General features: G+C 36.1%; 1 protein-coding gene and 1 pseudogene across 6 annotated transcripts in view; one reads left to right on the forward strand and one right to left on the reverse strand.

The window, feature by feature from the left end:
- Positions 1-2,099: 2,099 nt before the first annotated feature.
- MCCC1 (methylcrotonoyl-CoA carboxylase 1) overlaps positions 2,100-17,163 on the reverse strand; it is a 50,416-nt gene continuing 35,352 nt past the window's right edge. For 2 of the 6 annotated variants that reach the window (XM_036219014.1, XM_036219015.1), the window contains 7 exons: positions 15,637-15,847; positions 14,049-14,135; positions 8,823-8,872; positions 6,229-6,366; positions 4,866-4,973; positions 3,207-3,278; positions 2,107-2,465 (listed from right to left, as the gene is read on the reverse strand). In XM_036219014.1, coding sequence (XP_036074907.1) covers positions 2,337-2,465; positions 3,207-3,278; positions 4,866-4,973; positions 6,229-6,366; positions 8,823-8,872; positions 14,049-14,135; positions 15,637-15,847 — 795 coding nt within the window. In that variant the 3' untranslated portion in view covers positions 2,107-2,336. The other 4 variants (XM_016138010.2, XR_004950391.1, XM_036219013.1 and 1 more) reach the window with 4 other exon arrangements.
- Positions 9,148-9,821, forward strand: LOC107507027 (annotated as a pseudogene).

The following is a 17,163-nucleotide window of genomic DNA, read 5'->3' on the forward strand; positions in this document are numbered from 1 at the left end:
AACCAATTAAAATTGTTTCCAATGCTTTACTATTATGGGTAATTAGGCTATGCACATTTTTGGTGCACAAATGCATTTATGCATTTCTAAAAGTGGGAGTTAGGTCGTAGGGTATGCAAAATGCTCAACTTTGTGAAATATCATCAGTTTCTCAGAGGTTCTAGTAGTCAGATAAACTTACCCTGCTAAAAGTAACCACTATTTGCAAGATAAAAATCCAAACCTGTCATTCTGTACCAGTTTCACTTTGGCTCCAAACTAAATTTCACACCTTTCTTAGAGCACTCCCCTGCAAAGCACCTCCCACTCCACTTGGACAGGTCTGTTCCTGAGTATGGAAGACACCTTGTGCATTTTCAACAATGAAGCCCTGTTCCTTTATTTCTGTTCTGACCCCTACCCTTCATTACTCTCTCTGGATTTTCCTTCCATTATGAAACCTACTTTGATCACTGAACTCTTAAACCCCAGCTCCTAGAATACCTATTTTCTGTACCAGTCATATGACATCAGTTTTCACATTCACTCACATCTTAGGATATTGTTTCATGTTGCCTTATTGGAAAAAATGAACATTCTAAGCTGTGTAATCATATTTATTTAAGAACTTAGCATTTCTAATTTTAATATTTGGTGCCTTCCTTACCACTCTCTTGACAATGGACTTGCTTCCTTGGCGGCCAGGAGATAGTTTAATTTTGGACTTGGTATTTCCCACATAACTTTTGATACAATTATGTCTTATTTTCCCAATTAAATCACAGTCATCTTAAAGTACAGGAACCATCTTTTATATTTCCTTGTATTCTCCATAATATATGTCTTATGTATACAGCAATAATCCATTTAATAAATATTTAACACTTTAGTAGGTATGTGAAAATGTATATCAATTAGTAATGAAGACAAACAGAATATAGACAAAAATAAAGAAATAAAATTGAAAGTGTTTTTTTCCTACTGAAATCATGAAAAAAGTATTCAGCAGTGAAGCTTTCTATACTTATCGACTTTCTGTAAAATTTTTTTCAAATTTATTCAAATTAATTTTTCAAATTTATTCAAATTAAATATTTTTTTCAAATTTATTCAAATTAACAAGTAATATATTCTAGCATATAGTATATATATAAACATGTGTGCATGTATATATACACATATAGTCACATACAACAGAACGATGTTTTGGTCAATGATGGACCACATACATGATGGTGGTCCCATAGATTATAATGGAGTTGAAGGATTCCTGTTGCCTAGCTGTCACAATGTCAATGCATTACCCATGTGTTTGTGCTGATGCTGGTGTAAACAAACCTACTGCATTGCCAGTCATATAAAAATATAGCACATATAATTGCGTACAGTATATAATACTTGATAATGATAACAAACGACTATGTTACTGGTTTATGTTTTAACTGTAGTTTTTATTATTAGAGCATACTCTTGCTACTTACACAAAAAACTGCTATAAAACAGTATATGTGTTAAGCCAGCAGCAGCCTCATACTTCTTGTGTTCACTGTGTCTTTCGATTGCAGCATTTTCTCATGTGCTTGATTTAAATTCATATTGTTTATATTCATATTGTTTCATACAGTAACATGCAGTAGAGACTTGTAGTCTAGGAGCAATAGGCTATACCATTCAGCCTAGGTGTGCAGTAGGCTGTACCATGTCGATCTGTATAAGTGCCCTCTATGATGCTCACATAACCAAATCGCCTAATGAGGCATTTCTCAGAATGTATCCCCTTCGTTAAGTGGTGCATGACCGTATACACATTACAAAAGTGCAACAAAGGCAGAGGCAGTCGAGACACTTTCTAGTCAGAAAGACAAGAAATAACACTCGTATCTATCAACTTCCTCATAAGTTACTTTTTGATAAAACAAACCTTTGGTTGAGTTTAGCTCTATGTCATCTGTCTCTGAAATACGTTACTGTCCATTTTCATCATGATCGTAACTAGGTGATAATTCATTTAGTTAAATGACTTTTTCACTTCCATTCATTCTCTTTTGATAAAGTTGCTGCTCAACTTTCTAAAAGAAACTACATTGTATAAAATTTGAGGTAGAAACAAGTCACATTGACTTCCAATAAGAAAGTATAATTCACTTTTATTAGTATGAAATATTTTGAGATAAATTATTGTATTTGTGACCCAAGTAGATGATTCTGAAATATGAAAGGGTTTTAACATATAACACAATCATTTAGTAAAACTGCTGTTTATCAGACCCCAAGAAAAGCAGGAAGGCACTTTCTCTTTTTGGTGTAGAGATACTACACTTAAAATACTGCTTAATTGGCCATTGTTTTAATCGAGTCTATTCTGCTTCCCTTTTTTCAGATTCTTCATTCTCAAATTCGACTAATGGAACATGTCTGTCGACCTGAGAACCTTCTTTGCAGAACACTTTCTTGACTGTGCCATCCCTTGGAGCCTTTATGGTATGCTGCAGAGACACAAGACATGACAAACAATGTGATACTGATGAGGACCGAGCACATACCAAGTCAAGAAAGTCAGATGCAAAGTAAAAAATAAAGCCAATTGTTTTGATATTTTGTCATCAGTGCTTCCCTATCTTTTTCATATTACAGCAGACAGAGAAAATGACATTTTCATGATGTGCTTAGGGGTTGACACAACTGTAACACATTCAAGGTCACTAACTGGGAAGCTCCCAAGCTTCACAGTAGAATCTCACTTGGGATGCTTTCAAAAACAACTGATTTTTGGGCCCCACTCCAAGAGATCCCAATTCAACTGGTCAGGAGAAGTAGTTTTGTATGGTGACTAATATGTGTGGCCAAGGCTGAGAACTACTGGCCTACAACTTCCAAACACCTAAAAACCCAAACAGCTAATTTAATATGATCGAGGTTTTCACTTTGATACTGATGGCTGGCACCCTAGGTTTGGCCTTAGAAAATACCCATAGCTAACATTCAGTTGGGTTCCTGCCTGAATCTAAGATAGTGATAATTTCATTAATTTCAGAATCAAATGACAGGTGTGATTTCACAAAATTAAAATGAGAAAGATGGTTTTGTTTTGTTTCTTGCAGTTAATGCTTCATCAATCCATGGCTCTGAATACTTAAAATGGTACTAACAAAATAAAGCAAAAGAACCAATTAGGTGTGATTAGCTGCCAAAGTTTACTTGGCAACTGAACTCATGATTTCACTTACCTCCATCTTCATGGAGATCATAACTATTAGAGAAACTCCAGCTTTAACTTTGTCTCCAGCTTTCACAAACACCTAGAGATTCAGAGTGACAGGTTAATACTTGAAAACACAGAGAGTCCTTTGTGGTCCACAGGTGATACACACACACACACACGTGTGTGTGTGTGTGTGTGTGTATACACATACACATACACACACATATATATATACACACAGCAGAAGAATGAGTCTATGTGGTTGTCTTGTCTGCCAAAAACAAATGTATTGGTGCAAATCAGAGACCTAAAGGTCAGCTGGCATTGCTGACACTGTTGTCTGTGGAAGGTATCACTTCGTGCCCCATCCCTACTCTGTAAGCTATTGAGCTTTCCTTGAATCAGATGACTAAGTTTTATATATCTTGAGACCCTTTTGCTTTTTCATGAATGTACAGACAAGATATCCCACCAACAGGGAAGGATTACTATACTTAAATGTCTTCACCACAGACTGGGTAGAGGGTTGTACTTGGTTCTCTAGCTTGAGGTTGTCTAGGATAGTGTTTCAAGTCTTCATGGCCTTGTGTAGTGAATGTAGACAGTCTTCAAGCATAAGAATTAAACTTATTGGCAACCTCAGAAAAAACCTCTATTTTCCTTTTTACATGTATAGATAAACACATATATCCCATATGATATCCTTGTCTTCTTGGTTAATATGGTTATCTAGGAATGTTTAGAAACATCATATTGTGGAGTCAGGTTCTTAAGACAACATGTAGAATCAAAATTGTGAACAATAAGAAACTCCCTTGAAACCCCACAAACTACCCAAAGCTGGGTGATGCTTTAGCATCAGATGAGAGCAATGGTTTGGATTTAAGGGCCAGTTTTGGGAAAAACATGCATCTTTAAATGTAAGACCCTGGTGCACACCCTCTGCGGGGTGCTCACATTATGAGAGGCCTATGGGAACTGAGACTGAATGAGCTGAAGACATCTTCCAGCTCATAATCCCTCTGGGGCAAACATTTTCAGAAGGCAATGGTTCTTGAAATCATTCAAACTATTTAAATAGTTATTTTCTTCATTTGTAGAGGTACTAAGACTATATAGTTAAAATTTTTTATGACTTAAATACATTTAAGGAGACACTACTATAATTCAAATATATAAAAAGAGACTACTGATCTATCACCATTTGAAGGTAAATCAGTATGGATCTCAATTCTGAGTATATACTGTGTTCAACACCAAACCATGTTGTTCTTCACCAGTACTACCTTTCAAATGTTACACAGATGCAATTATGTACATTAGAGAAAATGTCATTATTTCATGATAAACTGTTTGCTGTTAAATTTAACATTAAAAAACAGCCCTTCTGGATAATGCTTGATGAATACTCTATTTTAATCATGAAAAGATAATTTAAATTGTACTTTCATGGAAATTCCCACTTTCAAAAACAATAGTGTTTATTATAAATTAGGTAAATGAGTATTTTCATTGATGACTGTAATAAAGAACTTGAATCTTAACAGAGTTTCTTGATTTCTTGAAATGGATGTTTTCCAACAGTCAAGATTTAGGGAGGGAAAAAAGATGCATATGACGAAGTTCAATAAAGATATTGGTTGGGTGTTACTGGACATTATTCTACATACATTCACATGATTACCTTCTCAATGGTTCCAGGTATAGGCGCTAAGGTACTTTCCTGAGTTCCTTTAGAGCTCCCTGAAGACAAGTATTTAGGGGCTGGAATGCCAATCTGAACATTTCCTGCCTATAAATAAATAACAAACCAGAAATGAAAATCAGGATCTTATCCCTATAATTTTGCTAATATATCTGAGGTTGATTGTTTTCAAGTTATCTGTTTAACCTTAGTCATATTTAACACCAGGGTTCTAGTCTAGTTTTGTGACCCTGAGCAAATTACTAAAGCCCTCTCACTTTTGGCTTCCTAGTACACAGGAGTAACAGTATACGTGCCTCAGAGGGGATTAAAGGAATTCATGTATATAACTATTAGTAAAATACAGCCACTGGCTGGAAGCTATTTTTAGTAGCATCCCCACTATCAAGTGCTTAGTCTAAGTCAGAAGCTGTTCTTAACAGTTACATATATTTTGTCATTAATTGTCACAACAATCTTATGAAGTAGGTACTGTTATTATTCCTGTTTATAGATGGGGGAAATGAAGCTCGGAGTTTAACTTGTCTAAGGTCATTGAGCTGCTCAATAGAAGGACCAGATTTTGAACCAAAGCAGCTTTATATTCCAGAGCTTATACTCTTCACCACTCACCATACTGCCTCTGCCACATATTCGTACAGCATATTGACTATGGAAAGAAATGCCTGGTAAAGTGAGATCATCCTTGACTCCATATACAGTAATACTTAAGACATCTTATCACAAGGGACTGTGATCTGTAACATGGTTCCCAAATGTGAGAAGACTTTGAAGAGGCCACAGTACATTTGATAAAATTCTCTTCTGCCCAAGCACAATGTTAAGGTCTTCTAATAAATTCCTAACCAAATCCATGCCAAGCCTATCTCTACCATCTGTCAAGAGAATGCTACTAACCAAACTCACCTTCCCATCACACACCTTCCCTACAAGGAACCTCTGGTCCACACTCCTCTCCCAATGGGTCACCTCCTCCCAAACCTCCAATATTCCAAGTACCAGGGGGATGCTGGTGGGGGAAACTGTTCAGGCATCAAATCCCTGAGAGCCAGTGCCCAATGAGCAGGGAGATAGTCTCTGACAAGGGTGTGAGAACATGTCTCAGAATTAAAAAAGAAAATGACTATGTGTCTATCGGTGAGAATCTGTGTGAACAACAAAAAAAAATAAACAAGAGAAGACAGGAATGTGGCAAAGAAACAGAATAGAGAAAGAAAGAGAGAAAAGATCACATCATTGATTAAAGGAAGCAGGAACTTTCTAATATCTTCCAATGGAATGCCTCTAGTCAAGCAATTTTCTTTTAAACCCCAACAGTGTTATTATAAAGAAGAGATATTACCATGGAAAATAGATAGATTGTGTTTTCCAGGATAATTAGCTTAGTTTTACTAGTAACTTCATTGATAGAACATTTCAGGTAAGTACACTCTCCTTCACTATGAAGATCACCAATAACATGGAAAGTTTTATCTTCAATCTGAAAAACAAAAACAAAAACAAAAAATACCAGAAAAGATCCTTAAAACAATATGAACAACCTTACAGTATTAATAAAATCAGAATCAATTCTTTACTATTAAGTTTCAAAAAGTAACAGGTAAAATGGTTTTTAAAAAGTCATACAGAAACTTTTCACCTAATATTCATAAACAAAACACTCTAGAGAGAAACAGCAGTAAGATAATTCAAAGAAAAAAGTTACATAACATATCTATAGCACCATACTGCTACAGACAAAAGTTAATGTAAGAACAACAATAAAATGTGGAATAGAAATATAAATCAAATTGAACAAAATTATTAAAATTTGGTTGATGGGTATATTACATGATAGTATGCATTTCTGAGTACCCAAAGTCAAATTTAGTTTTACTGTGCCAAAGTCAGTAATGAAAAAAGCCAGAACAACATAATTAGATGGTGTTTCTTTTATCTCAACAGCATGTAGATCAAATTTATGGTTTTCGGTTATGATTTAAGAAGATAAATTAGCTGGAGATTGACCACAATTTTCTCACTCTAAGAGAGAGTGCTAAAGAATAGATTTCACACTTAATTTCAAGGAAGCTGACAAAAGGACATGAAACCTTTTTGTTCAAAAGGATGTTTTCTCACATATACACTAAAGAAAAAATTTCCCTCACACACAGCAAATCCATTTAAATCTTTTTTTATTTTTCATCTCAATTCCCATGAGTGTCAAAGTCCTATGTTTATTCTTTTCAAATATATTATGTAGGTGAGGGTGAAATAGGTCACACTGCAGTGTTTATACACTGGTTCTCATCTATCCTAAGTTAAATATGACATTTTAGTCTGCTTTGTAATCTACTGAAACAGCTATTTAAATGTTGTAGAATTCTGAGGACATAAAGGTTAGACTGGGGATAGTTTTGTTTAAAGATTTACCAAAGGACATCTTAATTTGTGAATGTAGTTCATGAGCAGATTAGAACAAATCATTTATTAAGAGATAAAAGGGATCCCAAAACCAGAGGTGCCAATATGAATTATAACTCTCATATATTAAGGGAAGTAGACTTCCCAAGTTTTTCTGAATCTCAGAGAAGGAAAAACAATGTGTCTCAAAGTGTTGGGAGATTTAAAGCATGTCATTGATAAATCCATGTTGTAGGAATTTGAAATCTCTTACTTCATATTAAAAATGATTTATTCCATTCTCTGAATTTGTATTACTACAGGACTGAAGTTGAGTTTTCACATCAGTCACTAGCAAAATGCAAATCAAAACCACAATGAGATACTACTTCACACTCATCAGAATGGCTTTTATTAAAAGGAAGGAAAAAAACAGAACATAAATATAGACAAGGCTGTGGAGAAACTGGAATCCTTGTGCTCTGTTGGTGGGAATGTAAGTTGATGTAGCAACTATGAAGAACAGTATGATAGTTCCTCAAAAATTTAAAAATAGAACTACTCTATTTATGATCCAGCAATTCTACTGCGAGGTATATGCCCCCAAGGAATTGAAAACAGGGTCTTGAAGACATATTTGTACACCTATTTTCACAGTAGCATTAGTCATAGAAGTCGAAAGGTGGAAACAACTCAAGTATCCATCAATAGATGAATGAATAAACAAAGTGTGGTATATATAGCCAATGAAATACTATTCAGCCTTAAAAAGGAAGGAAATTTGGACACATGATATATGTAACATGGAAGAACCTTAGACGTTATGATAAGTGAAATAGGCCAGTCACAAAAAGACAAATGATGGATGATTTCATTTACTTGAGGTACCTAGGTGTTCACTTTGGTACCACATATATTAAAATTGGAGCAATGCTTGAGGTACCTAGAATAGTTAAGTTCATAGACACAGTAAGTAGAATGGCAGTTGCCAGGGGCTGGCGGGAAGAGGCTGGAAAACAATGTGAATGTATTCAGTACCACCTAACTGTACACTTAAAAATGGTTAAAATGGTAAATTTTGCTATGCATTTTAAAGATGTACATTAAAAATAATAAATCATAATAGAAATGTTCTCAGTTTAATTTTCTGAACACTAAATTTTAATAGATGTAACTAATATAAACAAAAAGTTCTTTGTAGAGTTTTAATAATTTTTAAGAATTTACAGAAGTCTTGAGACTGAAAAGTTTGAGAACTGCTTTAGATATAAAAATGCACACATTTTGGGGGGCTTGATAACTGTCTGATTTGAAGCTATTATTTTTTGCCAAGTTTTTTATTCTTAAGGGAACCACAAACTGGGTAAACAATCAGAAACTACATAAGGGGTAATTTCCTCAAATTGTTCTGAAATAAAAGCACATGACATTCTTCTAACTATAGATACACAAGTCGATGGCTTAAGAGAAACCAGAGAGTGAAATAAGACCATATTCAGTATGAAAGAGATCAGATTTAGCTCTGAACTGTAGAACAAAACCAGTGAGGCTTACCTGCATGCTATATGACCCATCATGGTTATATGTTACAGCTATGGTTACATCTTCAGGAAAAAAGAATTAAAGAAAAATTAGAATAACTGAAATTCTAAAAATCTCACTTTCAACCTAAAGATAACTAGCTATTAGGAATATCAATATCTTTTAATTCCCTGGCAATAAAGATTTAAAAACAACAACAACGAACTATCAGGTATGTTTCAATAAAGGTGAATTTTAAACTTCTTTTCTAAAAATGGAGCTTTAGCTCTTCTAAGGTTGCAGGCTATTTTAGATATTTCCCCCTCCACTAGGAAAGGCTCGAGTGTTAGAGTAAAAAATGCGATTAATCGGGAAAGAGAAGTTCTGGTTTAAGGCCCAAATCTACATCTGTGGTATGACTACCTCTGTGATCCTGACTAAGTCAATTTAGAATCTGAGTCTTGGCCTTGCAGGGGGTCCCAGGAGCCATCTGTGCCCAGCTATGGTCAACTCCACTGTGCTGTGACATTGCTATAGAGGGCAAGCCATTAGGCTGCGTCTCCTTGGAGCTGTTTGCAGACAAAGTTCCAAAGACAGTGGAAAACTTTCATGCTCTGAGCACTGCGGAGAAAGGGTTTGTTTTTAAAGGTTCCTGCTCTCACGGAATTATTCTGGGTGGTGAATTCACACACCATAATGGCATAGGTGGCAAGTCCATCTATGGGAAGAAATTTGATGATGAGAATTACTTCCTGAAGTGCATGGGTCCTGGAATCTTGTCATGAAAAATGGTGGACCCAACACAAACAGTTCCCAGTTATCCATATGCACTGCCAAGACTGGGTAGGTGGATGGCAAGCATGTGGTCTTCGGCAAGGTGAAAGAAGGCATGAATACTGCGGAGGCCATGATACTCTGGGTCCAGAATAGCAAGAGCAGCAAGAAGATCACCATTGCTGACTGTGGAAAACTCTAGTAGATTTGACTTGTTTTACCTTAACCACCAAACCATTCCTCCTATACACACGAGAGTACCCCCCACTCCCACCTGCTCGAAATACCCAATAATCAGAACACCCAATAATCTTTGTGCTCTTGCTGCGGTTCACTGGGTTCTGGATTTTCCCTGCCCCCTCCAAGTCTAGCTGGGTTGCAGAGTTAAGTTCATGATTATGAAATAAAAGCTAAACGACAACAGAAAATAAATAAAATCCAAGACTTGATTTTTCTGATCCATTCTGACTCATTAAATGGGTGTGAGAAGTTAACAATGATTAAATGTGCAAGTGTTTTATAAACTGCAAATGACTATGCAAATATAATATACAATATACCCATACTATTATGTGAATACAGAATTGGTTAAGACTATATTAGAAGATGGAAATCAAAACTTTTGTGGGGTAGAGAATGCAAACCAAAATTATTTCATCTAGTCCTGATACTTCGACCATCATTTTGATGCTGCCAGCACAAATCTGTTTCCTGCTCTGATCTTCCTTCTCCAGAACTCTGATTAGTCATTCCCAGCTAGATGTTCCATCCGTACTTTAAAATGAGCACAGTAGGCCCAACAAATCATCTCCTACCTCCGCCTGCTTTCCCTCCTGACCTGTGAGCTCCAAGACTGGCACTATTATTCTCCTAGTCATCCCAGTTTAAATCCTGTCATTCTTGCCTCCTCCTCTTTCTCCTTTCTACCTCCAATAGTCACCACAAAGCTGCCAAAGGTATTCTTCCCTTCGAATACCTGTCCTATACACACATTTCTTCCTTTCCATTTCCATTGCTGCTCTACCCTGATTCAGACAGATGGCCTCAGGTCTGGCTCACTCTGAGGTCCTCCCAGGACTTCCTGCTTCCTGTCTTAACCTTTCCAGCTGATGCTTCCTAGTATGTCCCCACCACATTCAAAATACTTGGTCTTGCATTGAGAACACCAAACCCTCAATATTATTTCCTACTCTGTTCTAAATAGCCCTATGTCCAACCCTATGTGAAAATGGGCTAATTAACATTCTCCGTAGGTGTCTAGCCTTCCCGTAGCTGTGCCACACTGCTCATGCTCCTCCTTCACTACATTGTTTGTCCCCAGCAGCACCAACTAAAACCCCACACCTCGTTCACATCATGCTACTTGGGAAGAGCCTGTCTAGGCGGAACAAATTCTCTCTTGTCTGAACATTTAGACTTCTGCAGACATTCACCATTATGATTCTCCCCTCGTCCAGTGTTGATAGAGTTATTTTTCTCCTTATTGGTTATTCTAGAAACCTGCAAAAATAAAAATGTTCACAAGGCCTAAAAGTCTTCTCTGTTGCCCATATGTAACTACCATTAAACATCTGAACATGTAAATCCTTTTGGAACTTTTAAAATGCACATTTGAGCTTGCATTTTTCTTTTATAAAAATAGTACATTGCTATACATTGTTCTACGACCAACGTTATTCTAGTTAATATGTGACATATCTTGTTCTTTCAACAGTAGCACAGAAATAGTGTGATGATGATGATGATGATGATGATGATGATTATGGTGACAACAGCTAATATTTGTTGACTGTTTGCTATCGGCCATACAATGAGCTAAGTGAGTCATGTGTGCTGTTTCATTTAATATCTACAATAACACAAGGAAGTAATTACCACTACCATAGTCATGGCTGAAGACACCTAATACTTAGACAGAGTGTGTGACTTGCCTAAGGGTCACAGACAAGAAGGGAGCCAGAATTCAAACCTACATAGTCTAACTCCAGGGCCTGCATTATTAACCACTAAGCCATCCATTTTCCCAACACACACACTTCTTTTTTGTCAAGTGGTGAATTCCTTAAGAGAAAAACGTAGGGACAAAGACATCTTTTTTTCTGTTCCTTACGTTATTCAGAATATCTATTTTTTCAAAAACTCTGTACTGAATGTATGAATAAATGAAACTTCTCCACACTATATCTTGTCAATATCTTTACCCTTTCTTAAGAAAAAATGCATCCGATTACATAAGATCAGTTTTCTTTCAATTTATAAAATATTAAAATATTTAAATAACATGAATGCCAACAGAATCATAGTGAAAGATATTGCCAGGAAAAGTCTAAATTTTTTTATATGTTATAAGGTAACTTAACTTGTTCCTACCTCCCCTAGATATCTCTTGACCCCTACAAGAGAATCTTAAACATCTTCTTATATATTTAATAAGGTATGGAAGTTTAGCATGATGCAGTGTTAGGTAAGCACATGTAACTTGAAGTGTGGGTTCAAATTCTGGCTCCACCAATTATACTTCATAAAACTGACACAAATAATAACATCAGTCTCACTGGCCTGTTCTGAAAACACATAAGAAATAATTCATGTAAAGTGCCTAACAAAATATCTAATATACTCGATAAATCGTAGCCATTATTGTCTTCATTATTGTTGCTGTTGTTGTTATTATTATTATTGAGGATAGGGCTGGGTTCTGTAAATCATGGCCACTAGCAACAAAGTGAAAATATTTTTCGAGCCTTGAATATTTAAAATGTGTTGTCATTCTCACTGAGATCATTAAGAGTTGGTTCTACTTGAGATTCATAAATATTTCTGGCCCTTAGACTTCCTATTTGGTGCACTATCTTATTCAACCATAGTCACCACTGATTAGCATAACACTTCTGAAAACTGTTAAATTCAGACCTGGATTACTGTTGAAAAATACTGCCAAAAGGATGCAGTGAACAGCAATCATGTTGGCTTTTCAATTATATATTTACTTTTTTAAATTTAAATTTAAAAAAATTCCAAGAAATGCAACATAATTCGAAACACTGCTCAGTGCCTTAGTGAAAATCCATGCCAAGTAACACAGTTGGCTCATCTGAATTATAATCACACACATGATTTTTCTGTTTAATTTAGGTTGAAGAAGCTACTGAAGCTTTATTGTTGCTGATACTCGTATTCAGTATACAGGAATCTAAAGTAAGATACTTCCGCATTTTGGAGGTTTTTTTTTTTTAGGATGAAATGAATAAATACACCAACATAAACGTTACCATTTGCAGAATGATAATCTCTAAGGGATGCTTGCAAACTTTCTTTCCAAGTACTCAGTGCATTTAAGGTAATCTAGGCTCGGAATGAAAAAATGCCCAAAGATCTGAAACACAATCAACTTTTGTGAACAAAGAATGTGTTAATAAGTGAGCAGGTGTCTACATAGAGTCAGAGTAAAGAAGAGGGTGTTGTGGTGAGTAGGCAGGAAGATTCTGTCCAACCTGGTACTCATCTTTTTATAACAGAGCTGTCACAGTTTAATGATACCTCACCTGCAAGGTTCCCTCCCAGCTCTGACTCTTATACACATCTGGCTTCCCATGCAAACTGTACTGCAGCAGAAGGGATACTGCCACCAGCTCTCACATGATTTTGGTCCCTCTGGTACATTATTGCAGCCATAAATTCATAAACTCCTCTGGCTTAGGTATCAGCCTCTCCTGAGTTCAGTTACAATAACTCAGTCCTCACCCTGAGCCTACTCAAATTAGTTTACAATAAAAATCAGTTTTCCACTGGAAAAGTGGTGAAATTAGCATGGAAGTCAGGGCCAGAAAGACTGAACGTCAGCCATGGCACTGCCACTTACTAGCCTCAGGTAAGTTATTCCACCTTCCATGCCTCTGTTTCATCAGCTATATGTGGGTACAATAGTGACTCCCCTGCATTAAGTTGTAGAGACAAAAATTTACTTGTGATAAGGCACTTAATAAATTATAACTCTTTAGTAACCACTTCCATCTGAAACATTGCCTAAGGAGTGGTAATCTTCCCCTGGAGTAGTTTTGAATAGTTTTTTTCTTATTTAAAAGTAATATTCCCACTGAAGAAAAACTGCAAAGCTAAGAAAGTACAAAAAAGTGGGTTAGGGGGAGATCGCCTCAAATCCCACTACCCAATGGTAACCTCCCTAACATTTTGGCAAACTACATTTCAGTCATTTTGCTATGTATGTTTTATGACATATTTTTAGAACAGTCACAAAATATAGAAAAAGTAAAATGAAGAAAAATAGAAATCATAACTACCACCCAGAGTCAATCAATTCTATCATTTTGGCATACTTCCTTCCAATGTTTAGGCTAGAATCTCAAAAAAAAATGTAATTGACTAATTGTAGTCATGCTGAATCTTTTTTTCTTTTTTTCAGGTAAATGTGATATATTTCTGTAAAACACCTTTCCCCCCTCCCCCCAATAAAACATTACTTACCATTTTCACCATCCCTAAGAGTTATGTTTCTGGTGTAATAGATATTCAGTCTTCTTCCATTGCTGGATGCAAAAGGAGAACAGGGATCTTGAAAAAAATTCAACAGCAAATTTATGAACATTAAGCCTACTAAATTTATACCTTACAAATGAAAACATAAAACATAGTTCCTATATTGGCAATTCAAATGTGTTTTTCTTTGTCTTCTCATTGCTTTACATTTAAATATTTTGATTTACATGTCAGAAAATTTCATACGAAAAATCCCAGCTTTTCTTGAAAAAAATGAGAATATTTGCGGCCTAAACTCTCATCCTCTGGTGGCATCAGCTGTACAGTGGTCACTCCTTTTCGATAGGGCTAATGCATTCCAGGTAACTAAAATCTCTACCACTCACTATTTTTCTTCTGCCTGGCCTCTTTTATTCTCCTATGTTACTGGTCCAGCCCAGAAGTGTTTAAGTATTCATCCTCTGTTAGACAATGTCCAGGAGCTGTAGCATAGCTAAATTGAAGCAGTTTATTCTGAAGCTCATAGCTATGCCAGTTATAAATAATGAAAAGAAAAAAGGTGAGAATAACAGGACACTCCATTATAAAACTGCTAAGTATAGGCTTAGGAATACCATATGGGGCATATTTAGATGCATTTCATTTAATATAAAAGGACAAAATAAGGATAAGGCACAAATATCCTAAAGATGTAATTATATATTTTAAGCTTTCAATATAACTTTCTTGAATGAATCCAGAAATTGTTAATCCTAATAACAGGATCCTATAACAATATAATAATCCTAACAATAATGAAGAGATAAATGGACTAATTTTTTTTTTCTTCCCCTATTTGCTCCAAAGGTCGGAGTTAGCCGAAATAAATACTATGGAGCAACTTTGGGAGAGCTCAGATTTTACTCAATTTAGAGGGAAGAACTTATTAACGGAGAATTGACAAAACTAATAAACAAATTAATTTCCAGCTTCCTGAGATGTTAGGAAGAGTCAAGCGACAACTTAGTGGGGAGCTGAAGCAGTGACACATGCACATTGCAGCCAGGATGAATCTCTGCCATAATCCTTCCCATGCTCAAACTCTATGACGTGATGAAGTTATGTAGGTCTCTAGTCAGTTAGAAATTTGATCACAGAATGAAAAAAGAGAGGAGGAAATAACTAGACAATAAGTCATGAGTAATCCAAGGGAATCTGAGAGTCTCCAGGACTCTGTCTTTAGTCTCCAGGACCTGGGAAGTTGCTGTGGGTACAGAGGGCATGACAAAGTAGGCCACAGAAGTGGTGAATAAGAGAAGCTGAAAGGGATCAGCATGAGCTGTGGCAAGAACTAGTGATTGGTTGAAAAGAGATCCATCTTGACATTGTTAAGTGATTAGTTAAGTTATATTTAATGGGTTAAAAAGTGTTTGTGGATACAGAGCTCTACTTCATCCCAAAAACCACATTAGCAGAGGATGGTGTTGATCACTGAGTGAAGAAAAGGGAAGTAAAAACGGCATAAAGAAGGAAGAGCATATTCAATAATTATTCATAAAATCTTGACGAGCAGAGGAAAGAGAAAAGCATTCCATACCTTGTGACTGAATTTTGAAAACATCAGTCTTCTCCTTGAGGATGAGACCCAGAGCTGCCTGGCATAAAAACTCTTTGGCTGTGGGCTTCCGACTAGGCAACAGTTCTTCGCAGTGTTGAGGGATGAAATCAGTGTGCACATTCCCAGCTTCAAACTCTGGGTGGCCAGACAGGGTATAGAGGAAGTCAATGTTGGTATGTAGTCCAATGATCTAGGAAGAGAATAAAGCCCATGTCCCCAGAGAGTGGAGAAAACAACATAGTTAGAAAAACATTTTTATGGCTTCTGCTCTTTCTGCTAAATATTTTCTACTATGGACAACTCTCAAAAAACAAAACAAACAAACAAAAAACCCCACTTCACTTAACATTTAAAACTACATTTTACTATGATAAAGAGGACACAGGAAATGGTGTTAGTGTAGGTACTGTGAAGACATTTAGTTGACTCAGGTTAGGAAAGTGATAAAGACTTAAACAACATTTATTTGCAAGATATTGAAGGCCTACCACCTAAAACTCTCACAACAGAGGACCACTGGAAATAGAGGGCAGCATTCTTACAGCGGGGAGGGGACAGGATTAAATTAAATAACTTCAAAAGAGCTTCCTTCCAACAATGAAATACAAATTTTACACATGGATATAAAAATAAAAAAGGTATAAAACTTAACCCAAAGCTACCCAATAAATGGAACCGAGGGCAAAACTGGCTATCTGAGTCTTGAGTTTATTCATTCACTGATTCATTCATTCATTCATTCATTCACTTAATAGCCATTTCCTGAGCACCCTTTAGGTGCCAGGCCCTGATTCAGATACTAGGGACACAGTGAAGAACAAAACAGACAAAGTCCTTGCCTTCACAGAGCTTACATTTTAGGGATAGATAATAAATGATATCTATAAACAAATATCTAATATAATATCAGTGATATAAAGAAAAACAAGGCTAATTAAGGAGACAGAGAATAGCAAAGGGTCCTATTTTAAATGGAGCAGCCCAAAGAAGACTCTGAGGTGAGCAGGGGCTGAAGACAGTGAGGAGGGGGTCCTGTGATCATGTGCAGTTAAAACAGTCTAAAAGAAAACAGGAACTCATGGCTCCGGGCTATCTGTGCCTAAGGAATGGCAGGGAGGACACTGTGGTTGGAGTCACAGATATCAGAAATTTGATCAAAGTAATGACATACAACAATTTGAATACCATGGGCTAATAAGAAATCTTTCTATGAAGCTTGCTCAGCTGGTACTTACTGCACCAAGAAAATTAATGTGCTGCAGAAAACAACATATTATCAAATGGATAAAACTGAACATAATTATTTTTTCTCCAGAGAAAAATAATACCAGACTTTAGGCCACACTTAAACAGCTGGACTTATCTACAGGATGGATAGGAATCTCATATCAGATTTCCCTGAAGTATAACACCGACCCTTACAGTTTTAGTCTTGTAATCTCTCTTTTCTAGTTGTATCAAGAAGTCCTCACATCCTATTCTGACCCATGAGAAATTCTCTCATGT

Source organism: Rousettus aegyptiacus, unplaced genomic scaffold (genome assembly GCF_014176215.1).
Source record: "Rousettus aegyptiacus isolate mRouAeg1 unplaced genomic scaffold, mRouAeg1.p scaffold_m13_p_4, whole genome shotgun sequence".
Classification (NCBI taxonomy): domain Eukaryota; kingdom Metazoa; phylum Chordata; class Mammalia; order Chiroptera; family Pteropodidae; genus Rousettus; species Rousettus aegyptiacus.